Raw genomic sequence first — 20,754 nt, forward strand, 5'->3', positions numbered from 1 at the left:
GACTGACAGAGCTGCTCATAGTCTTTGACACTCTCTTCAGCAGTGACAGTTCACAAACACCCAACGGACACCATTCTGTACCCGAGCACCATCTCAGGAGATCCAGTGGAAGAGCTGTGTCTTTTAAACGATAGGATTGCGCAAATTGGATTGACAGTCCAAATCACCCATTTTATTATTGTGCTAGTAGTTTATGTGGTGTAGAAATATACAGTACTGCATCATAGTGAGAGCGGTTCGACAGCAACCTGCAATTTAAAAAAAAATGTTTTGTAGGAGTTGTAGGAAAGTTCTTTTTGCAGGAGCTGCATGGGTACCATTAAAGCACATACATTTAAAACAAGGGAAAATAGTAGTTAAAAATATTTTACTTTTACTATACTTTTATGTCATTACTGTATATTTTATAAAGTATATTATTTTATTGTTCCATTTTTTTCTTATAAAAAAAAAAACACATTACAGATATTTTTTTCAGAGGCTGTAACAGATTAATAGAATTTCCATTCATTTAAATGGGGAAATATGATTTGAGATAAAAGTATTAGAATTTTGTAATACATGTTTTTCTTTCAATAAAATGGGGGGAAACTGAAGAGTATTTGTAGCTGCAGATTTTCTTTGTGTTAGATCACATTATTGTATTGTTCATGCTTTCCTCTGCTGACTTCACATACTCAGTTGACCGCACTATGATTAATTATTTTGACAGCAGCACTCTAATGGTGTCACTGCCGAGTTTTTGGAGGTGCTGAGTCAGCATTAAGTGACATCTCGTGAGAGTTCATGACATGCAAAAAAAAAAAAAACTCATAACAACCTTTGAGGTCGTCATTGATCTTGCAGCAACCCCTTCTTGTCTTTCCCTTTTGTGTTCTCATCAAATAAGGACATCTTTTGTTAGTGATTCACGCAGAGAAAATGGAGGTGACCTCGCAGGCCAGCCCCGTCTAGACAATAAAACCGGAAAGCAGACACACCACATCACAGGGACCAATCATTTTCATAAATTTTCTGTTCTCTTTTCCGTGTCCCTCTTCTCTTCCTCTCTGCTTTATTGTGGCAGCTGTTGTTTCTCATCGCTTAAACAGCATATTAAACATTCCCTTTGGTGTCTCCTTCCATGGCTCTTCTTGTGCAGCCCTATCTGAAGAGCTGGTCCCATGACTTGGGCGTCCCCATTCTGTCGGTGGACTACTCATTGGCCCCCGAAGCCCCTTTTCCACGGGCCCTGGAGGAGTGCTTCTATGCGTACTGCTGGGCTTTGAGGAACCACCACCTGCTTGGTATGTCATGCAAATTCAATAAGGCACCTCACTGCACTATTAGCACTTGTGTTTTCCTCATCCATCCCTTCCAGCCATCGTTCCATTTTCCATAGTAATTGTCCTTAACGGGCTTGCGGGTAAACTGGAGCCTATCGCGGATGACTAAGACTGAGAGGCGGGGCAAACCGTGGATTGGTGGTCTCCACGCAGTCACAGAACACAATGACAGGAGACACAATAAAAAGCGTTCCCACTCACATCTATGGATCATTTAGTCTTCAGTAAACTCGAAAATCCCATCTAATGTCAATTAATTCCACAAAATGTCACATCATAAAACCGCCATTAACTGAACAGACGGGAGTTTTCAGTCGCATTTTAACATTCCGAACTGTCAAAGCACTTATTTAAAAAATAAATAAAAGAATGAATGAATTAAAACTAATGAAAAGGAAGATGAGCCGACGGCTCATTTCATTATGTTGGCAATGTTGAGCATCTAAAACGTATTAAGGATTGTGTCTGTGACGTGCTTGAGTTGACAATTGGGACTTTTTAGTTAGGGGAAAAAAAGTTAATGCAAACAGACTATTTCAGTGTATGAGAATTGGGGGTGGGGGGGGGTATCAATGTAAAAAAAGTACTGTACTGTAAAAAAACAAGTGTGAAATTAATTTGTGTTGAGGTCATTTTTCTGCCACTAGATGGCATATTTGCATTTGTAAGACATTGGTGACAGCTCAGTGCATTTTTCTTTTCATATTAAGAGCCAACTAATCTTTAACATGAAGTAGCGCGTAAAATTCTGCACATTTTAAAAATTGTAATATACCAACTTCACCCCGGTCTCCACAAATATATGCATTACTATTAAATATACTACTGCTAAATTAATTAAAATGAATAATTATGTAAGTTCCTTTTGTACCAAACAAGATTTATTAAATTAGTCATTTTAAAATTTAAAAAAAGGATCAAAGACATAAATTTAAAAAACTCAAAATTAGTATTGATAATCTTTTATTTTCGTTTACAATTATGCTGATTTCATGTTTGTGGAGTGTAAATTGTAATTTAGAATGTAGCATGAATGTAACTTTTGGCCCCTTTTGTTCTCTACCCTCTGCCCATCCAGGCTGGACCGGGGAGAAAGTCTGCCTGGCAGGTGACAGCGCCGGGGGCAACCTGTGCGTGACCACGTCAATGCGCGCCGCCGCCTTCGGCGTGCGCATACCGGACGGCCTCGTGGCCACTTACCCGGCCACCCTGCTCACCGCCTACGCCTCGCCTTCCCGTCTGCTCACCCTCATAGACCCCATGCTGCCGCTCAGCGTTCTCTCCAGGTGTCTCAATGCCTACGCAGGTGCGTGACTGTCCACTGTCCTGCTGTGTATTTTGTTTCTAAAATTGACTCATCTGGAGTCTCTACAGTTGGATGTAGGGAGTTCTTGGTTTGTGACGCAGTTCTGTTAATATGGAGGCGATGTTGAGACCTCCGCTAACGCAGTATTAAACTCAGAATGAGTGTCAATATTTTTGGGAGAAAAAAAACCCGTTCTATGCCATAAACTCAAAGGAGCCAACGAAAAACAGGTCAGTCACTACATCATCCGCTATTTTATTATTGTTATTATTATTTTAAAATGTATTAACTAATCTAGCATGTCAAACAAGTCCTGTTTAACATGAGATGAAATGTGAAAATTGTCAGTTTTATTTTACTTCACTTTTTTCAGTTGAGTTGTACAGATTTTAGGTGACACTGGTGGCGGAAAAGTTTTTTTTTAACTTATTTTTATTTTTTATTTAACCAGGTAAAAATGTTTGAGAACTAATTCTCATTTACAAACATGACTTGGACATTTTTTAAATGATTTATCGTGGTTTTCTTTTTCTTTATATAAAAAACCTGGCATTTGAACAGGGTGTGTAGACTTATTATAGTCACTGTTTAATACCATATTTAATGGTGGAAAATTTAAGAAATATTCTGTATTGGCAGAGTGACCATTAAAAAATATATATATATTCACACAGAAAAGTTTTGTGGCATTAACCGACTCGTGTTCCGAGAAGATCCCAGGTCCAAATCACAAGGTTTTATGGTGGTGCCTAGTAGTAGTTTAAACATGTCAATTCAATGACTTTATTCGTTGGAAAATCTATATTTTAAAATCCTAACCGGTGTCTCCGCAGTCATTTCAAAACACATTCTATTATGTAATTTTTAATTTTAATAATCATCTTAATTACAAAGAGGATTGTCTGCCCTTATAGGAGTGAATGAGACTATTTAGAAAGTGATTATTTTCTTAAATAAATTCTCCCGTAGCAGGAGTTGTTTCTGTAAAGTTCTCCTCATTTGCATCTATATTACTTTCCGAGTCTTCTTATTGCTGGGTGTAAATAATCAGCACTCTGACTCGCAATAATGTTTAGTCTGACAGGTGGAGGGGGCCGTGTTAATTAATCCTATATATATTGTCTATAGTTTGTTTACCGTCAATAACTATGATTTGTTTTTATTCCCTCCTCACTGAAATGGTCTGGAATCATCAAATTTCTTTACTATTCTACCGTTTTACTTTTATTACCTTTCCTCTTTCACTTGGCTTCACTCATGAACCTAATGTCCCCCCCCCCCCCACCCCCAAGGTAATGAGCCACAGACGGAGAAGCAGGTGGAGAAGGTGAGCACACTCAGCATGGTGAGGAGGGACACGGCGCTGCTGCTCCGAGACTTCCGGCAGGGCGCGTCCAACTGGATCCACTCGCTTCTGGACTCCAACAGAGCCGGCAACCCGCCCAGCACGCAACCAGAAGCCACTGGTAAGATGCTGTTTATGAAGCAAAGACTCCCGTGGGGGGAATTTATTGTCTAATAGAACTCTGGCGTCGTAAAACGGACTTCAAATGGGGAAACTGAAATGTGGGACGCATAAAGTTGATTGAATAAGTCACGGATAGACATTTGACTACATGAAGGAAGGAGCGTGTCAGCTGATGTTGCATTGTCAGCCTTCGGATTGGCCCAAAAATGCCTGAGAGCCAACCAATCGGTTTTCAGCTATTTTCCGCTCGCTTCATTAGCACGCCGAGTAGTAGAGGTTGAAAGACTTCATTCAGATATTTTGCATTGGACGCTGTGACCTGCTCACTGACTGTTTGCAAGGCAATGAAGGTGTCTGAGTGTGATTTTTGATTGGATGAGTCAGTCAGGGGGCGGGGCAACGGGCGTGCGGCCTCAAAATGTGTGACCCTGGGGAAAAAAACTCCACATTTTTAGAGTGGCCTTTTATTGTGAGCAGCAAGGCACACCTGTGTAATAATGTTGCCTAGTCAGCATTTTAATATGACACACCTATATTTGTGAATTTTTTTTGGAGAGAGATGGTCACTTTTGTGTTACACTGATTCCATTTGGCCACTTAAAAGGTTACGAGAGCCTGTATATGATTATCTTTACTCAGGGTCCACTTAGTGGCTCCCTGTTGCTTCCATGGTTGTAAATCCCTTCATATCAATTCACCTCACTTCAACAGAAGGCCTCTGACAGTAATTGTTCATTACCGCCGCCATAAATTTTCCCGGGCTAGCGCCTAACAAGCCAACTCCTCCTCCACAGTTGATTATTAATTCAAGCGGCAGCGATTGAATTTCTCCTTTTGTCGTCTCAGACGCGGTGAGGACGAGCGTGTCCGAGGCGTCCATCTCCTCACCTCACGTGGATCCGCCGACGTCGTCGCAGCCGGCGGAATTCCTCGCCGGGAAGTTATCTGTGAAGAGCCAGACGTGCCAGGACCTCGGAGCTCATAATTCTAACTCCCACTGTGCACCGCTTGTGTCTGAGCGCGCTGTAGGTCACACCAAGATTTATTTGTGTTTGTTTCCCCGAGCTGATGCTTTTCTCTGAAATTGAGCCCTCGTCCTCTAGAAGTGAACGTCATTTAAAAGAGCGGGAAGGTTTTCATTCATTCGTGTGAAACAGCATAACAAACGATAACTTTTTTCCTTTTTTTTTTAAGGCCTTTGCTCTCACAAATATTTTATTTTTTGTGTGTAGCAATGAAAGTTCGTAATGATTATCTATTTTTTGGGTAATATTGTGACTTTTTTTCTTGTAATATTCTGATGTATATTCTCTTAACATTTTTATTTATTTTAATATCATACGTATATGATAATATCAATTTTTTTCTCCCTTAAATTGATGTTGCATTTTGTTATGTCAATTCTTAAGCCAATGTCACATTTCCGTCATTGTGTCTGGTGCAGCCTGAAGAAGTCCACTTCTCCATCTCCACGGACATGCGTTCGTCCGTGCACGGCGACTTGTCTTCGGTGGCCATACCGCCCCCTGATGGCGAGGATGGCTCCGAGTTCCCGCTAGGCTTCGAGCCACTGCGCTCGGAGCAGCTGTCGGAGATGAAGCTGCACAGTTCGCCGGTGGCCAAGGATCCCTTCTGTTCGCCTCTCCTGGCCCCGGACAGCCTGCTGAAGGCTCTGCCGCCCGTGCACATAGTGGTAAGTGCCTGGAGGCTTAGACACGCAAAGGCTACAAGTGTTGGATGATTTGTGTTCACCGTCTGCATGTTTAAAAAGCTGGAATAACGAAACGGAGCGAGCCAGCAGCCGCGCTCTTGATGTATTCCAATGTGCAAATGAAGCCATTACGCTGTCTGCATGTGTTTGCGAGATCATTAGCAAGGTGTTTGGATTTGCCACCTGCGAGCGTGATTGTTTGACATGACTCAATCAATTCAAAGATACATTTTGTACAAATTAGTCAGTTGGAAGGCAGCTGGATTTTCCAATTACTTTTTATTTTTACATTGCAACCTTGTTTTTTAATATTCTGACTTTTTGGGGGGTAATATTTCAACTTTTTTCCTGACATTACAAGAGATTACTTTTATAGTGATGCTGTTTGAAACGTCACAGTAATTTTTATGTGTCGAGTCAGAATTTTGGCCCATATCAGCTTATTTATGGGTATTTTTAATTGAAACTTCAATTTTCTGTAGGTGATCAAGTCACACATTTTTTCCCCCTCAACACAAAAAAAAACCCTAAATTTCTACCAAACTCATCATCTGAGTTTCAACATTTGTGGTCATTCCAAGCATTTTGACATTCTATCACGTTTGGGGAAATCTTGCTGCTGTAAAAACCCATAAAAACAATGAGCTAAAAAGCTTAGCTATATCGGGGCACAAACGATAAACTGCAATATAGTGCTGCTTCACTGTAGATTCAAACAATCAAAAGCAGGAATTTGAGATTCTTTGTTAAATAATTATTTAATCTGAATCATAGCAAATCATTTGAAAGAGTATTTGACGGATAGGATTTTCTTCAAAAGAACCTCTATTGGAAACTGGAGGTTGCGCACAGAGCGACTGCCCAACAAACAAATCTCGAGTGATGACAACATAAGCCCCTCGACAGATTGTGTTTATTTGCGATTTTCAAAATGGCTCCAGTGAGTCAGCAAGAAGGCAAATATGGCTGTCACAAAGCAGACTCGGCCACTTGGCTTCCTTCTCCTCATCCCTTTATTAAGATGCCCGACACGAACGCTTCCTTCGCTCTCCTCAGGCGTGCGCCCTGGACCCCATGCTGGACGACTCGGTGATGTTCGCCAAGCGCCTGCGGGCCGTCGGGCAGCCCGTCACCCTGTGCGTGGTGGACGACCTTCCCCACGGCTTCCTCAGCCTGTCGCAGCTCTCCCGCGAGACCAGGGAGGCGGCCGGCGTGTGCGCCGAGCGCATCCGCGCCGTCTTCACGCAGACGGAGACGCCGCCGCCCGAACCGCGCAAACACCGCAAGCTGGAACGGACCGACAGGGGCGACGCCACAGCCTCCCGGTTTGTCAGGGGTGATCTGGACGCGGGGCTCTCGGATAAAATGGCCGAAGGAGACGGCTTTGTTAGCATCACCCAAAATGGCGTTGAGGGTGTTGGGGCTTAAAAAAGACAAATTTTGGCAAGGTGATGCCGAAACCACAAAGAGGACGTAACCCTCGGCTTTGAAAACTTCACAGCGGTCCTGTATAAATGCCGCCTGGAATCCATAAGAGGGTGCTTCGCGCTTTTAAGGAAATGTAATGTAGCAACACGGATCTACTTGACATAGATCAGACGTCTGGCCACTCCACAAGCTCTCATGAGTGGGAAGAAATCCTGCACGGTCTTCTCAGATAAGAGGCTCCTCTGCCGTGCCGTTCCAATCTCAACGGCCCCCCGTTGTCCCTTTGGAAAATCTCTCCACAGCACACTTAATAGCGTCTCCATTACGCCAACGTCAATACGGCTCACTTTGTTGACGCTAACTCTCTTGACTCGCAGTCCAAATCCAATTATGCCAAAAAAAAAAAAAAGACCGCACTGAACATTTCTTTCTTTGGTGGACCAAAAAAAAAAAAAACATTTGCTGTTTTTCAATCATTTGCTGTTGTTCATTTGTTTCTATTGCATCTCCATCCATATTCATTTCAGCACTGACATTTTGGAGTAACGTTGTAGTGAAATTCTGTGCCGTTGATTCCACCATGTGAGTGTTCTCAGTTAAGGAACAGCTGCTCCGGACTCTGCAGCAAAATGAAATGTTTTCTTTCTAACAATATGTGTACTGAGATCACAAGGAGGAGGAGGCGTAGACATGATACAGTACAGTAACGGGAGCGAGCCTACGACTAATTGAGATCAAATGTGTTTGGAACTGCCTGGACACAAGATGGTGGCAAAGCCTCCTCAACTCATTAGAACATTGTTTCCTGGAACCACACAGCCACAAGATGGCGCCGAAGTAATACATTTCAATTAGACAGAACGTTGGTCTGAGCACAAGAACATACACGTTTTTTTTTTAGCGAACAACAAATGACTGGTTCCCAAAAAATCCCAAGTTCATGAATATCATCTCTATTGCAGTCAATCAATGTTTAGATTACATTTTGCGAGATTTTGGCCCAATAAGGAAAATACATTTTTTCATTGACTTGACAGACATCTAGCAGGAGATGCTAACGTAACTACTTAATACTTAAGTAATTTCAGCAGTACCTGCAAAATGCCACTAAGTGACAGTATTAGTATTAGTTCCTGTTTCATCTTTGGTGCTTGTCTTGTATGTGTCTTCAAATAGTAGAATCATTTTACTGTACACTACAGCGTACATTGTGCGGTGCAGGGGTAGCAACCGGGCCTGACTATGAATAGTCAAAGCCTGTGACACTCATTACAATTGTCAGGAAAAAAAAAAAAATCACACTTGTTTTTTGTGTGGATATATTGCTGTCAACATATGCTGGAACATTGCTGTTATTTGAATTGAATGCTGCTTCTCCGCAGACCGTCGCAAGCTGTTGTCATCATGTTTGAGCTGTTATGGCATGTGGCAATTCTGGGGGGGGGAAATGCGTATAAATTGGGGGTAAGGTAAAACAATGACTAGAATCCACAAATACTGCATGAGCGCGCCGTATAGTGAGAAAAGTCCTAATGCCCATCAAATCCCAAAAGGTTGACGTTGGCATGAGTAGAGCTGTGCATGTGAATTTTGGCGACGATTCATCGCGGTGCATTTTTGTGTCATTCGGCGACATTTAGCTTTTGTGCTCATACGTTTCCATACGTATGTAAAAATTCAAGCACAATTGTAGATGAATCCGTGAATGGCGAACCGCAAATATGGGGGGGTGCGCTTGATTGTAGTTTTATTCTGCCCTGTTTGTTCTTCCCACTCGTTCGCAACGCTTATAATTGCCTGTAGATGGCACAAGATGGCGCCAAGCACTATTTTGATATTAGACTGGGCTTTTGTCTGTGAATGTTTTCCACGGCAAATAATGGGGAATGGGTTGTATAAAATCAAAGGGAATTTGCTTGTAGGGAGTCAAATATGTTGCAATACTTCACTTGTATTAGCATTTCATTGACGCGCAGCTTTCAATGACATAGGAAAGCTCTTTTTTTTTTTTTTTTATCCCCCCGCTGCATTGTTACCGCTGACACTGTGACAAATTTCTGTCAACATGGCGGATAATGTGCCTGACGAGCGGCTTGCTCCAATCTCAAGTGTTTTTTTTAAGGCACTTCGATGTCACTTCTGAAAATGATTTCGCCCAACAAGGCGTCGCCCGTAAATTTATGAATTATTCCCTTTAATTCTTATTCCACAAATGCAGTATTACTCAGAGAATTGTGTTTTGACGAGTGCTAGCACGTGGAATATATTCTTGCTCAAAAAAAAAAATTGTGTTTCGTTCCCCTTTTAAGGCCTTGCGGAGCATTTAAGGAGCATAAATCCTCCACTGTAGACTGAGCGGGATTTTCAGCCGCAAAGTCGGACGGGTGGATTAGCGCAGCGTATTTCCCGCCACGTTTTGCTGTCAGACTGATGAAGAAAAGCGACGCTGTTGAGTAGGAAGACGGCCGAGCTCATCCTCGCTGCCGCGTCGGCCTCCGTTTTGCTCTCTCTGCACTTTTGCTGAAGTTTATGTTTGTGTTCACTTTTTAACATTTTTAGTCTGGAAGGCGGCATCAAGTGCAAGCGAGCACGAGGCCGAACTTGCACTTTAAGTATCTGCTGCTCATGGAGGGTCCAAAAGTTTTTTGGGGCACTTTTAAACGGATGCCAAGAGCTCTGTTGGTGTAAAATTATGAGACGGTGCCTGGTTACGTAGAAATCCCTTTTTTTTTGTATTGCTTTGAGCACTGGGCGGGAGAAGTGAGTGTCTGGTGGCTCTCCTACAGTTACAAAATTGTTGTCAATTGTTTTTAACTCATTTGCTCCCAAAAACGTATAAATGCGTTCTATTTTAAATGTTTTAAGTTTAAAGACGTATTTATACGTTTTTTTGTTCTTTCACAAAAGGCTTTGATGCACCCTCTGACCTGAGGAGGATGTCTAACGCAATGGTGGTTATTACAAGAATGGCTAGCAGGCGGCAGCAGAGTATAAGAGATCAATCTGGGCCATGCTTAAAAAAAGCTGTTTTCCCCACCATTTTAAACAGATTTGTGAATAATGATGAAACTTAGCTATATTCTAATGCCAATTGCTGCAAAACAGAAACAGATAGAAAATACTTTTTTTCCGGATGAAAGAAGAGACTCTATTCCTTCTTTTGGTAGGTTCCATGTTTTTATAGCAATAGAACTGGATATTCTGTGGGTCTTGCGAAATCAGTCAAAATCCAATAAAACAGCTTGGGGTTGCTTCAGTAAAAATGGCTGCCAGTGAACAAGTAGAAATTTATTATATTGTTTGATTATATTTGATAATAATCCACTCGTCTTGTCCTTGAACACTCCTTTTCACACACTTACTTTGTGTGTGTTTTTATTGCTGTCAAAATATGCTGTAACGTTGCTGTTCTGTCAATGTGAGGCTGCTCTCCACAGCAATCGTCATTCTTCAGCCTTTACGGCGACACGCTGTCTCACTTTCGTCTTTTTTCCTTGTCTGCAAAACTTGCAGTCGACGAGAACTTTGATTAGGGATCAGCAAACTCAAGAGTCCGAGTTTGAGACGGGCGGATTTCAAAAAGATTTAGCGACGTGAGCCCGCCTGGCTGCCTCGACCTGCTTGGCGCACGCGCCCTTGAAAAATAATTGGGCTTCTCCAAAGAGAGGTTGGCGCTTTGGACTGGAAGAGGGACACTTTACCAGTTGGACTGTCGGCCGCTTCTTTAGACAGCGTGTGTTCAGATTGCAATTGTCCTTGTCCCTTGAATTCAAAGTAGTTCCCGATCAAAGCAGTTCTTGTTTGGACATGAGATTGAAAGGGGGATTGATATTTTGGACTCGTTGAGGACACACGTTTTACCTACACTTCTTTAGCAATCCTTCAAATTGAGTCAGATTTGTGTTGAATTGTACCAGAGTTAGCTACGGACCTAAAGTGCGTCGTATCACATTTTCCGACTTTGCGTCACGATGAAGTGCAAAAGTTCAGAACCAAAGACTGCAAAGTTACAACGTTGAGACCGTATTTACTGTTCATCTGATCTCCAGTCAATACAGCTGCTAGTTGACTTCATTTACTTTTAATAGCATCATGCTGTAAAAATGCTAATCAGCTGTTGTTAAACAAGCCATGGACTGGAAACAACGCTGCATTTCCTTTAGGAAAACGCCACAAGTGCAAACCTGTGAAAGTCGAATGTATTTTTATCCAAGTTATGATTCGTGTCGATATTTTTATCGAAAGATCTGTTTGTCAAATGTGATTCTTTTGGAGGGTTCATACAAAATAAAAATGAATCTATCCAACAATGAACTTTTCTTGTGTGTCATTGCAGTCGTCACAATACAAGTCAAGCAAAAGTCAGCGAGTCTGGAAGAAAATAAGATCATTCTATAAATGCATTTAGATGATCGGAAACTTTCTAAAGGCTTCCGATATTTTATGTAACAGTGCAGTGCATGTGTGAAAACTTTTATTATTTAGTTTCCAACTATCACCACACAGCTGAGCTTCAAGTTTTTAAATAATTTTAAATCACAACATGGACAATGTGTACCTTTTCACACGTACATGTCAAGTGGCCATAAATTATAAAAATATGCTGTATATAACCTGTTTGGGTTTGAATTTTCTATTACAAAAATTGCATAATTAAACTATTTATATATATATCATTCAAAAATATAAATGCGACACATGTTATAGACTTAAACAATAAATAAAGAGACCTTTTAATAACATGGTAACATACGTAAAGCGTGCAAACGCTGTACTCCCCCTAGTGGCTAGAAACAAAACAGGGTATGACGTCAGAGTCATCTGATTGGACGACATCCTTTTAAAAGGCCATCTGTTGGCATTCTGAAAGTGTGCTGCGTTGAAAAAGCGCGCATGCGCACATACACCCGCAAGCCTCCATCCATCTTAAACAGCCAGAGACGGAGGCCGCGTGAACGCGCCCCGCCCCACCTCCCCCCTTTCTCTCGCTCTCTCTCTCTCCTTTCCCCCGTGCGCGCTCCCGACTTCAGCTCGGAGTGAGCCCCGGGCACAGACGAGCCTCGGCGGGAGAGCGAGAAAGATGGTGGCGCGGCTCGGAGGGAGACTGCTGTGGCTGGCAGCCTTGTCCGGCGTCCTTTACGTGGACACTGTCCTGGGGAAATACGTCAAAGGCGTCGTGGACACGAAGGAGGTGAGTAACGCTATTTTCTCTTTTTTGGGTGGGTGGGCGGAGGAGGGGGGTTCTATTAGACGACGTCTCCAGTGAAAGCCTTTCCATTCCGCCGTTCGTCGCTAACTTCATCGAATGTGCCGCCATTTAGCAACACCTTCGTCTTCGCGTGTTGTCTATTGGCTTCGTCCCATCTCAGGTGGGCTATGAATCATCTTTTTTGCCCCCCCCCCCCCCTCCTCCTTGTCCGTTGTGGGGCCACCTAACCGAGGAGACGCCGGTTACAGGTGTGCGTCACGTGACCGCCGTGGCGCGAGTTTGACGTTCACATGTCGCTTTGGCGGCCCAGAGCATCGCCGGTGTGAGGTACGAGAGCCGCTGCAGTGGTGGACTTAATGAGCGAATGATGGAAATGTGCACAGGTGTCTGCGACTTCAACACCCCCCCCACCCCCACCCCACCCCCGCCCGTTCGCTGGCTGTCTAATGCAATGCAATGCAGTGAGTCAGTCAACTAGAGACACAGACCTCCGCCAAGGCCAATTAGCAACCGCCTGCACATGTCACAATTGGACAGGGCGTCTATTTGAGCGGAGTCTGCTCTAATTGACATGCACCTTTGCCAAGTTATTGCCCAAGAGGTGGCATCCACCGGACTAAATGGTCGCTACGCTTCAAGTAGACATTTCCGCCTCCGGAAAAATAACCTTTATTAATGCAAGTTTGATTTTATATAATAACAATTCATTTGAAGCACCTTACTCAAGTTGCAAAATAGGTGTCACTCATCAAATAAATGCTGCCTTTTATGTCCCTTTTGGACAAAATAACATTACATAAAAATATATTTTCAGCACCGTACCCCAAATAAAAAACAGTGATGGCCACTTCAATAAATAAACACCACATCTCAAATAGACATCCCTTCTTCAGCTGAAAAATGACTTCCTAGTGAAATCATTATTTAATATTATAAAAATGCAATTGAAACATTTGACCTGAAATTAATCATAACGTTGTTCATTTCAAGGAATTGACACCACACCTTAAATAAACAATTCCTTTTACAACCCTTTAGGGAAAACGTTTCATTTAATATTCTTTAAAAAAAATAAAATGTGTGCTCAAACTTTTGTTACACGTTTATTAAATGCTCTCTATGTGTTGTCTACTTGATTAAATGCCTCACCTCCAATAGATACCCACATTTCCCCTCACAAATGTTTTTATGACTTCATTATTATTTTATCAAAATGACAATTCTGCATTAAAATGACCGCTATGCATTATACAAGTATAGTTCTCCCCCATTTAAGTCCTTACTTCTAATGAATTAAATGTGCATATTCTGGAAATGTGGCACCCAATTACACATTCACTCTCTGTGCAATGTGATGTAGTCAATTAGAGATTCGGGCCTCTGCCAAGGCAGAGGACGATACTAGCTTAAACAATAGCCACTTCCTGCTTTTGTCAGAATTTTGACAACAAATGTCCAACATACTCCACTCAAATAAATGAATAAAATACATTTCCTCCTCAGAAAAAATAAAATATATATATTAAATAAATGCCACATATCATATCGATGCCTCATTTTTCCCCTTAAAAAAACAACTTACTGTTATTAGTTGACTATCAGACAAGCACGCTTGAAACTAATTAACTAATTGCCACCTGTCGTGTTTACTTGAATAACTAGATGCCACACCTCAAATAAATGCCTGAGATATAAACTGCCGTGTGCTGCAAAAAGCATTTTTAAATGCGCCTTCTATTCCTTAATGAGTGTTTTTGAATATTTCTCAGGTTCTCGTGTCTTGCCAGCATTTGATGTCGCCGCCAAAAGGAGAAAAAAAATGGCGAGAACCAGCGTGTGCGTAAGTGCGCGCTCCCCTGCTGGGCCACAAGCTATCAGCAGCGCCGCAACCACTATACAATTGAATGGCAACTCTGACTGACTAAACCCCGGGAGTGGATGGATGGCAGGCTGCGTTCATCCATCAGTACTGGTGCCATGATGTCCTTGAACGCACCACTCCTTCTCCAATCTAATTAGCATAACGACAAATAATTGTAAACAAATCTCTTTTTTTGACATACTGGCAAGGAGGACAATAGGTACAGTAATTTTTGCATTAGTTTATATTCAAATACGTTTAGCATGTGTTTAAAATGTATTTTAATCAGTTTATTAAATATGCGTTTGGCCGACGTTTCCGTGAAAGCTCCTCAACGAGTCGCAATTGCGTCAATTGGGTCACTCGTTTTACTGCCATTTGGAGTCTTTTTCGTCCCCGAATGCATCACAGATCATTTGGCAAGTGAAGCAAAAGTGAGCGCCTTCAATGCCACCAGGTGGCGCTGCGCTTGCCTTATCCACTCAGTGTTTGTGTGTGTAGCTGCTCCAAGGTCACATCAGCGCCGCCATCCTTCGACACCGTGTGGCGCTGTCACGTGACTTTGTTGACACCAGGGAAAAACGGATCGAGACGGATGCAAAGTTAATCCAAAGGCATCGGTACGGCTGAGCGGGTTTTAACCAGCCGGGCCTGGTCGATGCCGACAATCAGCCTTAAGTGTCTGGTGGCATGCGCTAAAACGTCCCATTGGAGCGGCGGGCGCCAGGGTGAAGGTCGGGGGAAGATCGCGGCAGGGAACATCTTGGCAGCGAGACGGGATCCAAACTTTTGAGAGCGCTGACAACAGGCACAAATCCATCGTGGACTGATTTCAAGGAGACGACGTCCATTTTGTTCGGTGGGAGTCTTGTGATACTGGAGTGCATGTTTTATTTATGCCATGCCGTGTAATTGCACATATGCTACAGTAGGTGGCAGTGGTGCTCATACACTGAAAATAATTGAAACTAACAACCCCTCTTTAAAAACCTACGATGGCACATTTAAAAAATTGGAGGGTGGGGGCAATATTCCAAGAGGAAAAAAAAACATTTTTTAAATATTTTTTTTTTATAAAGTGGCAGAAAAAACTTCTGAGAAATACACGTAGCGTACTACTCGAATGTTTGTAGCCAATACTTTTCCGTCGGGTTCTCAAATAAGCTTCAACCATTTGATGTTAATCATTCGCTCTTTGAAGTGTTGAGGACTGGCCAGCGACAAAGACGAAGCGCTTTGCGAACGTCCACAACCTGAGGATCGAGCATTTAAATTCATTTGTTCAAATGTATATTTATGCTTCCAGAATTCTTATTTACACATTCACACATTTTTTTTGTACAAGTCGCTAAGTCGATGTGTGGAATCTGCTGCTCTGCGTCATTCCTTTGCATTGACCTAAAGTATGCTAGCTTCTGATTGGTTAGTGTTTAGTCAGCTGATCAGGAAGTGTTGTCGCTCTAGCTGCCGTGTATGAGTAAAGTTTAAATTAAGAATGACTTTGTCTACATCCTGCCTTTTCATTTTATAAACAGTGTCACTTTAACTACCAACGAATCTTCACGTTAAACTATAGCTACGCTACGTGTATTTGTCGTAAATGTCAGAGTTTTTTTTAATCTCGCAAATTTGCCAGCCGCCCCAGCTCGGCCGCGGCTCTAATGAGGACGAGTAAAAAGCACTGGCCGACTTCATTATCGTCATTTCCTACCTTCAAAATTCCGCCGCTCGCAAATCCAAAATCCTGCCAAAGCGCTTTGAACAGTGCCGGAAATCCTTCATACTGTCATCAAAGTGGACACAATCCCAGCCAGTGCATCGCTTTTTAATGAGGCTGTTATGATAAGACGCATTACACTCTGTGTGTGTGTGTGTTTGAGAAGGACTGCTTTCATGTGTCCGTCTGTTGCCGTCAGTGTTTGCGTGTTTGTGTTGCAGCCGTTGCGTATCCCTGACTAATGAATCATTGAGAGGCCCGGCGGTCCGGGGGTGACTCCACGAGCTGATTGGTAATTAATTGTTAATGAGGCGTAGCAGGCAAACGGCATCTGGAGAGCGAGGCAGAGAAGGCCGCAGATGAAAGGACAGATTGCCAGGGAGGAAGGCGGCAAAACGGAATGACGCTAAAACGACTGGATGCCGCCCGCGTCCGGGGCGAGCCGTGATGAATGGCCTGCCGGGGGCGGGGATAAAATGGTGCCGAAATCGTCAAATGAAATTCTGATATTCTCCCATGACGACTATCATCTGATTATCGCAACAAATGTGTTTCTCTTCTAGCTTCATTCTCATGCACGTTTTAAAAAAAATATATATATATATTAAACACAAAAGATAATCTGTTTTTTTCATGAAAGATTTTACTGTTGATATGCTGAAATCCGAGGATTTGGACAATTTTATTTTAAAAGATGGCTCCAAGCGATGACTCGATCATTAAAATAGCTGTGGATTAAACTGATAATTGATTACTTGTCAATTAATCGATTAATTTTGACAGCTCTAGATTCATTTGGGTTCGACTAGGGTTACGACCCTATTCAATATGGTAGCGCTCATTCGAGGGGGTACGATACGATGACTTTGTTGTTGTCTTTTTTTTACATACATTTGAATGAACGTGTACTGTAAATGTGCTATGTCCTTATTCAATATACTTAAAAGTGGAACAATTCCATTTGGTTCAATTCAATGCACTTACATCTTTTTTTTTTTTTTTAAAAAAAACATTTTCCAGTTCAAACTCGTTTTGGTTACAGTTCTTTGTTGTAATTGTTACAAGCTTCGAGTGACCAAACAAGAAGCTATTTTATTAATTAATGTTTATCGGAATTTTATTTAGCCAAATATCGCAATTTGGAACCAGTGCTATTGCTAAAGTCAAATTCTATTGACATGCTAACGTTAAATTGGCATCGACTTCCGGGAGTGATAATGCTTCAAATAAGTAATATTCACGCTCAAACAATCCGGGAAGACATACATTAAGTAACATAACAATACTTGAAGGCACATTTTTTTCCTCAATCTGTGAAATATATATAAGTCAACAATTCTTTATTTATTACTTTTTTTTGTTGCTATTAGTTTAGTGTCTTTTTTTTTATTTTTTACTTTGTTACAAAAAAAATACAAATATTCTTGCCATAATTACAAATTCTTTATTGCTGTCCTATCCCTACTTTATACATTACAAACGACTTGACCAGGCTGTCCACGGCAAACGGAAGTCAAACCATTAAAGCGCTCTTAAGCTTATTGTTCAACATCAGCCACAATGGCCGCCGGCGCGATGGAGTCGCCAAGGTGAAAGACGAATGAGCGAATGAGCGCTCGGCTAAACAAAAAAAAACGCTTGTCCTTAATGAGCGCCGTTGCCTTTTTCTGTTTGCCGTGTCTATGGCAGCCGCGACGGTGAAGGCATGCCGCCGCCGCCGCCGTCGTCATGGCGACAAGCGGCCAATAGCGATGTTCAAACGGATCCACCTCGGTTGTCACGGACACACGGGGATTGGGGGAGGCTCGGGGGAGGCTCGGGGGAGGCTCGGTGAGTTATAAGCCGAAGGTTCCCGGGGCCCGCTGGCAGACGGCGGCTGAATTATGGCACTGCTTTTGTCCAAGTTGATGAATGGCGGCCAAACTGGCGACATTGCCCTGCTTTTGCTTCTCAGCGGCAGAATTACAAGACTTGTTTATGGAGCAGGCACAGGTAATTACTGTATAATGGTGCACCGACTGAATTGTTATTATTTTTCTTTTCTTTTTTTTCTTCGCCTCCACCCCCAACTCTGGCTGGAGAGTTCATAGCAACCAGAACTTCAGACCACTTTTTAATAAGTGCAAAGGAAAAGCATGTTGGAGCCTGTAGGAAGTCCACTTTCTGTGTGTGTGTGCGTGTGTGTGTTAGAGTTGGAAATTAGAAGGAGGCTTCGACGTTAAATCTCCAGATGTGAGGTATCGTCTCAAATTGATTTTTACAATTTTTTTTTAACTTGCTCTTAAGTTGACCTTTTCTGCGCAATAGGAGGGCCTCATTCTATTGCATGAAAAACAAGTTGAAGCTTTTAACTTTTGAATATTATATTAGTTTCTACAAATATAATAGTCAGAATTTGGTACTCGGACCTTCAGTGGGAGACTCGATCCACCTCTTCATTTAACCACAATCACATTACAATTATGGAAATTGTCAACACTACAAAAAATGTTGAATGTATCGAATCACATCATTCACATGACAAGACACATTAAAAAAAAACAAAAAACGTTGGGAAAAAATCGATCATACTGACCAGAGATGAAGATTAAATACATGTTCAGATCTCTACAGATATGTTTTGTTGAAGTTGGCTGTTAAAGGTTTTGCTCTGACCAGCCAACCAGAAGACTAAAAAAGTAGCAATAGTGTCACAATCTGGAAAAATCCAGATTGCTTCACACCACAGATTCATTTTTGAGAAAGAGGCAAAAAATAAAACGCCAGTACTTCATTTCACACTTGATGAGAGAGCAGACACTCAACTAATTATATTGAAGACGTTAAAAAGTCCACTTTGCCATAATCTGTTCATTTTTATGTGCGTCATCATAGGACTGGGTTTTCCTCACCCGCTTCTGCTTCCTCACCGACTTCGGACGTCTCGACTTCCGGTTCCGTTACGCCAAGGTACGATTTGTCGCCATCCACGATTCTTCACTGGCGCATTCCTTCTCTCACCTCATCAATGACTTTGCATTACAATGTTCTCTGCTCAACTGGTTGATAGCTACTAGTTAGTTTTTGAACGGGCTCACTCACTCAGCTAACTCGCTCGTAGTTTACTTGTCTTATGTTTACGCTTGTCGTTAGCTTCGTCATACTTGTCAGCCTGCTAAAACAGTCCATTAGTAGCTATCGAGTTAGCTTATGATCGAGATATTTTATATGGCTACTAGTCAATAAACTAGGTAGCAAATTAGTTGTCGAACAAGCTCCCATTTAGTTATTTTGTTTGTAGGTAAATGACGTGTATAGTTTAGTTACAGCTATAGTTGTTTTTTTTCTGCTTGATTGAGCTACTCACTTAGTCAGCTACTTAGTCCGATAGTAAGGTGGGGATTTAATCTAGATACTACTTACTAGTTACTTACTGCAGTTTCGTTTTAAATTCACTGGCTAGCTGGCTAGCTAACCTGGTCAAGAAAACATAAAACGGTGTGGGTTGTATTCGGTTTTCACTTAGTTAGTTACTTAGTCAGTTAAATAGAAGATTAGTTAGCTCGATAGAGTAGCTAACCAGCTACCTAACCACATAGATAGGCTGCCAGTTTGCTATAGGGTTTGAAAAGGAGTCAATCAAGAAATGTACGTTTTGTTTATTGTTTTGTTAGCTTGCTAGTTAGATAGTGATAGGCTAGTTATTAGCAAGAAATCGTCATCTTCTTATTCCCTAGTCCCAATCACTATATGGAGATTTTCATATAGTGGACGATGCATAATAATAAGAACATTTCGCTCATGAATCAAATAACAAATAGTTGTCAGAAACAGTGACTCTCTCATGTCTCCTGCCAGTTTGTCATTCCTATTACATTGATTTTAGGCTCTTTTTTTTTTTCACTTATTTATTTATGTATTCATTCTGCCCAAATTTTTCCGGGTTTGTTTTTAACTGTCTTAGTTTTCTTTGCCCTGTAAAGTGTCCTTGGTGTCTTGAAAGGCGCTGGTAAATGTAATTTATTATCATTATTATTATTAGTTTTGGAACACTAATCCGATGCATTTTTAATGACATTCTATGTTTCCTGTCGAATAATGACATACTTGGCATTGATCATCACCAGCCGGTGGACTTTTGGTGGTATTTTACAAAATGAATACAAAGCACAATTCGTCCACCCGTGTTGCGATGTGTTGCTTTTTCCTGTATTGTGGCTATATATATATATATATATATATATATATATATATATATATATATATATATATATATATATATATATATATATATATATATATATATACTGTATTGCGTTGTGGTAATTGGATGGTGAGGTCGTTATCTGGCCAAAGGGATCTCTTCCTTCCTGCTTTCACCTCCAGCTGTTGCTCACGCTTCCCCTTCTTCCTTCCCACCCTCCTCTTTCCTCACTCCGCTTAGCCGTCACTTCTCCTCTCGATTGAGCCTGGCAGACTTGGCGGCTGTGGCGTTGGGGGACACATTTTTTTGCAATCTCCAGCTGCCGCCTCTTTGATCCCTGCACATCACTCACTCGCCTCACCTCGCTTCGCGTCTTAATGCCACCCTTTTCCCTTTCCCACCCTCCCTTCCATCTCTCTGTGCAGTCTCGCTGCTGTCAGAACATTTTACTCTACTTTGACGATGCTTCTCAGTGGCCGGCTGTGTACAAGAGGCCCGATAAGGTGAGCCCCCCTCACACATATGTGTTCTATATCATTTGTGAAT

General features: G+C 41.9%; 2 protein-coding genes across 2 annotated transcripts in view; both read left to right on the top strand.

Moving 5' to 3' along the window:
- Positions 1-11,548, top strand: part of lipeb (lipase, hormone-sensitive b) — a 31,218-nt gene extending 19,670 nt beyond the window's left edge. The window contains 7 exon segments of the mRNA XM_077574978.1: positions 1,142-1,286; positions 2,404-2,631; positions 3,924-4,097; positions 4,946-5,124; positions 5,544-5,792; positions 6,867-7,073; positions 7,075-11,548. Of these exon segments, the coding sequence (XP_077431104.1) occupies positions 1,142-1,286; positions 2,404-2,631; positions 3,924-4,097; positions 4,946-5,124; positions 5,544-5,792; positions 6,867-7,073; positions 7,075-7,287 (1,395 nt within the window). The 3' untranslated portion in view covers positions 7,288-11,548.
- A 605-nt stretch (positions 11,549-12,153) lies between these two features.
- Positions 12,154-20,754, top strand: part of tmem145 (transmembrane protein 145) — a 34,312-nt gene continuing 25,711 nt past the window's right edge. The window contains exons 1-3 of the mRNA XM_077574979.1: positions 12,154-12,429; positions 18,900-18,974; positions 20,634-20,711. Coding sequence (XP_077431105.1) covers positions 12,319-12,429; positions 18,900-18,974; positions 20,634-20,711 — 264 coding nt within the window. The 5' untranslated portion in view covers positions 12,154-12,318. The remainder of the gene's footprint in view (positions 12,430-18,899; positions 18,975-20,633; positions 20,712-20,754) is intronic.

This window comes from Vanacampus margaritifer, chromosome 9, assembly GCF_051991255.1.
Source record: "Vanacampus margaritifer isolate UIUO_Vmar chromosome 9, RoL_Vmar_1.0, whole genome shotgun sequence".
In the NCBI taxonomy this organism is placed as follows: Eukaryota; Metazoa; Chordata; class Actinopteri; order Syngnathiformes; family Syngnathidae; genus Vanacampus; species Vanacampus margaritifer.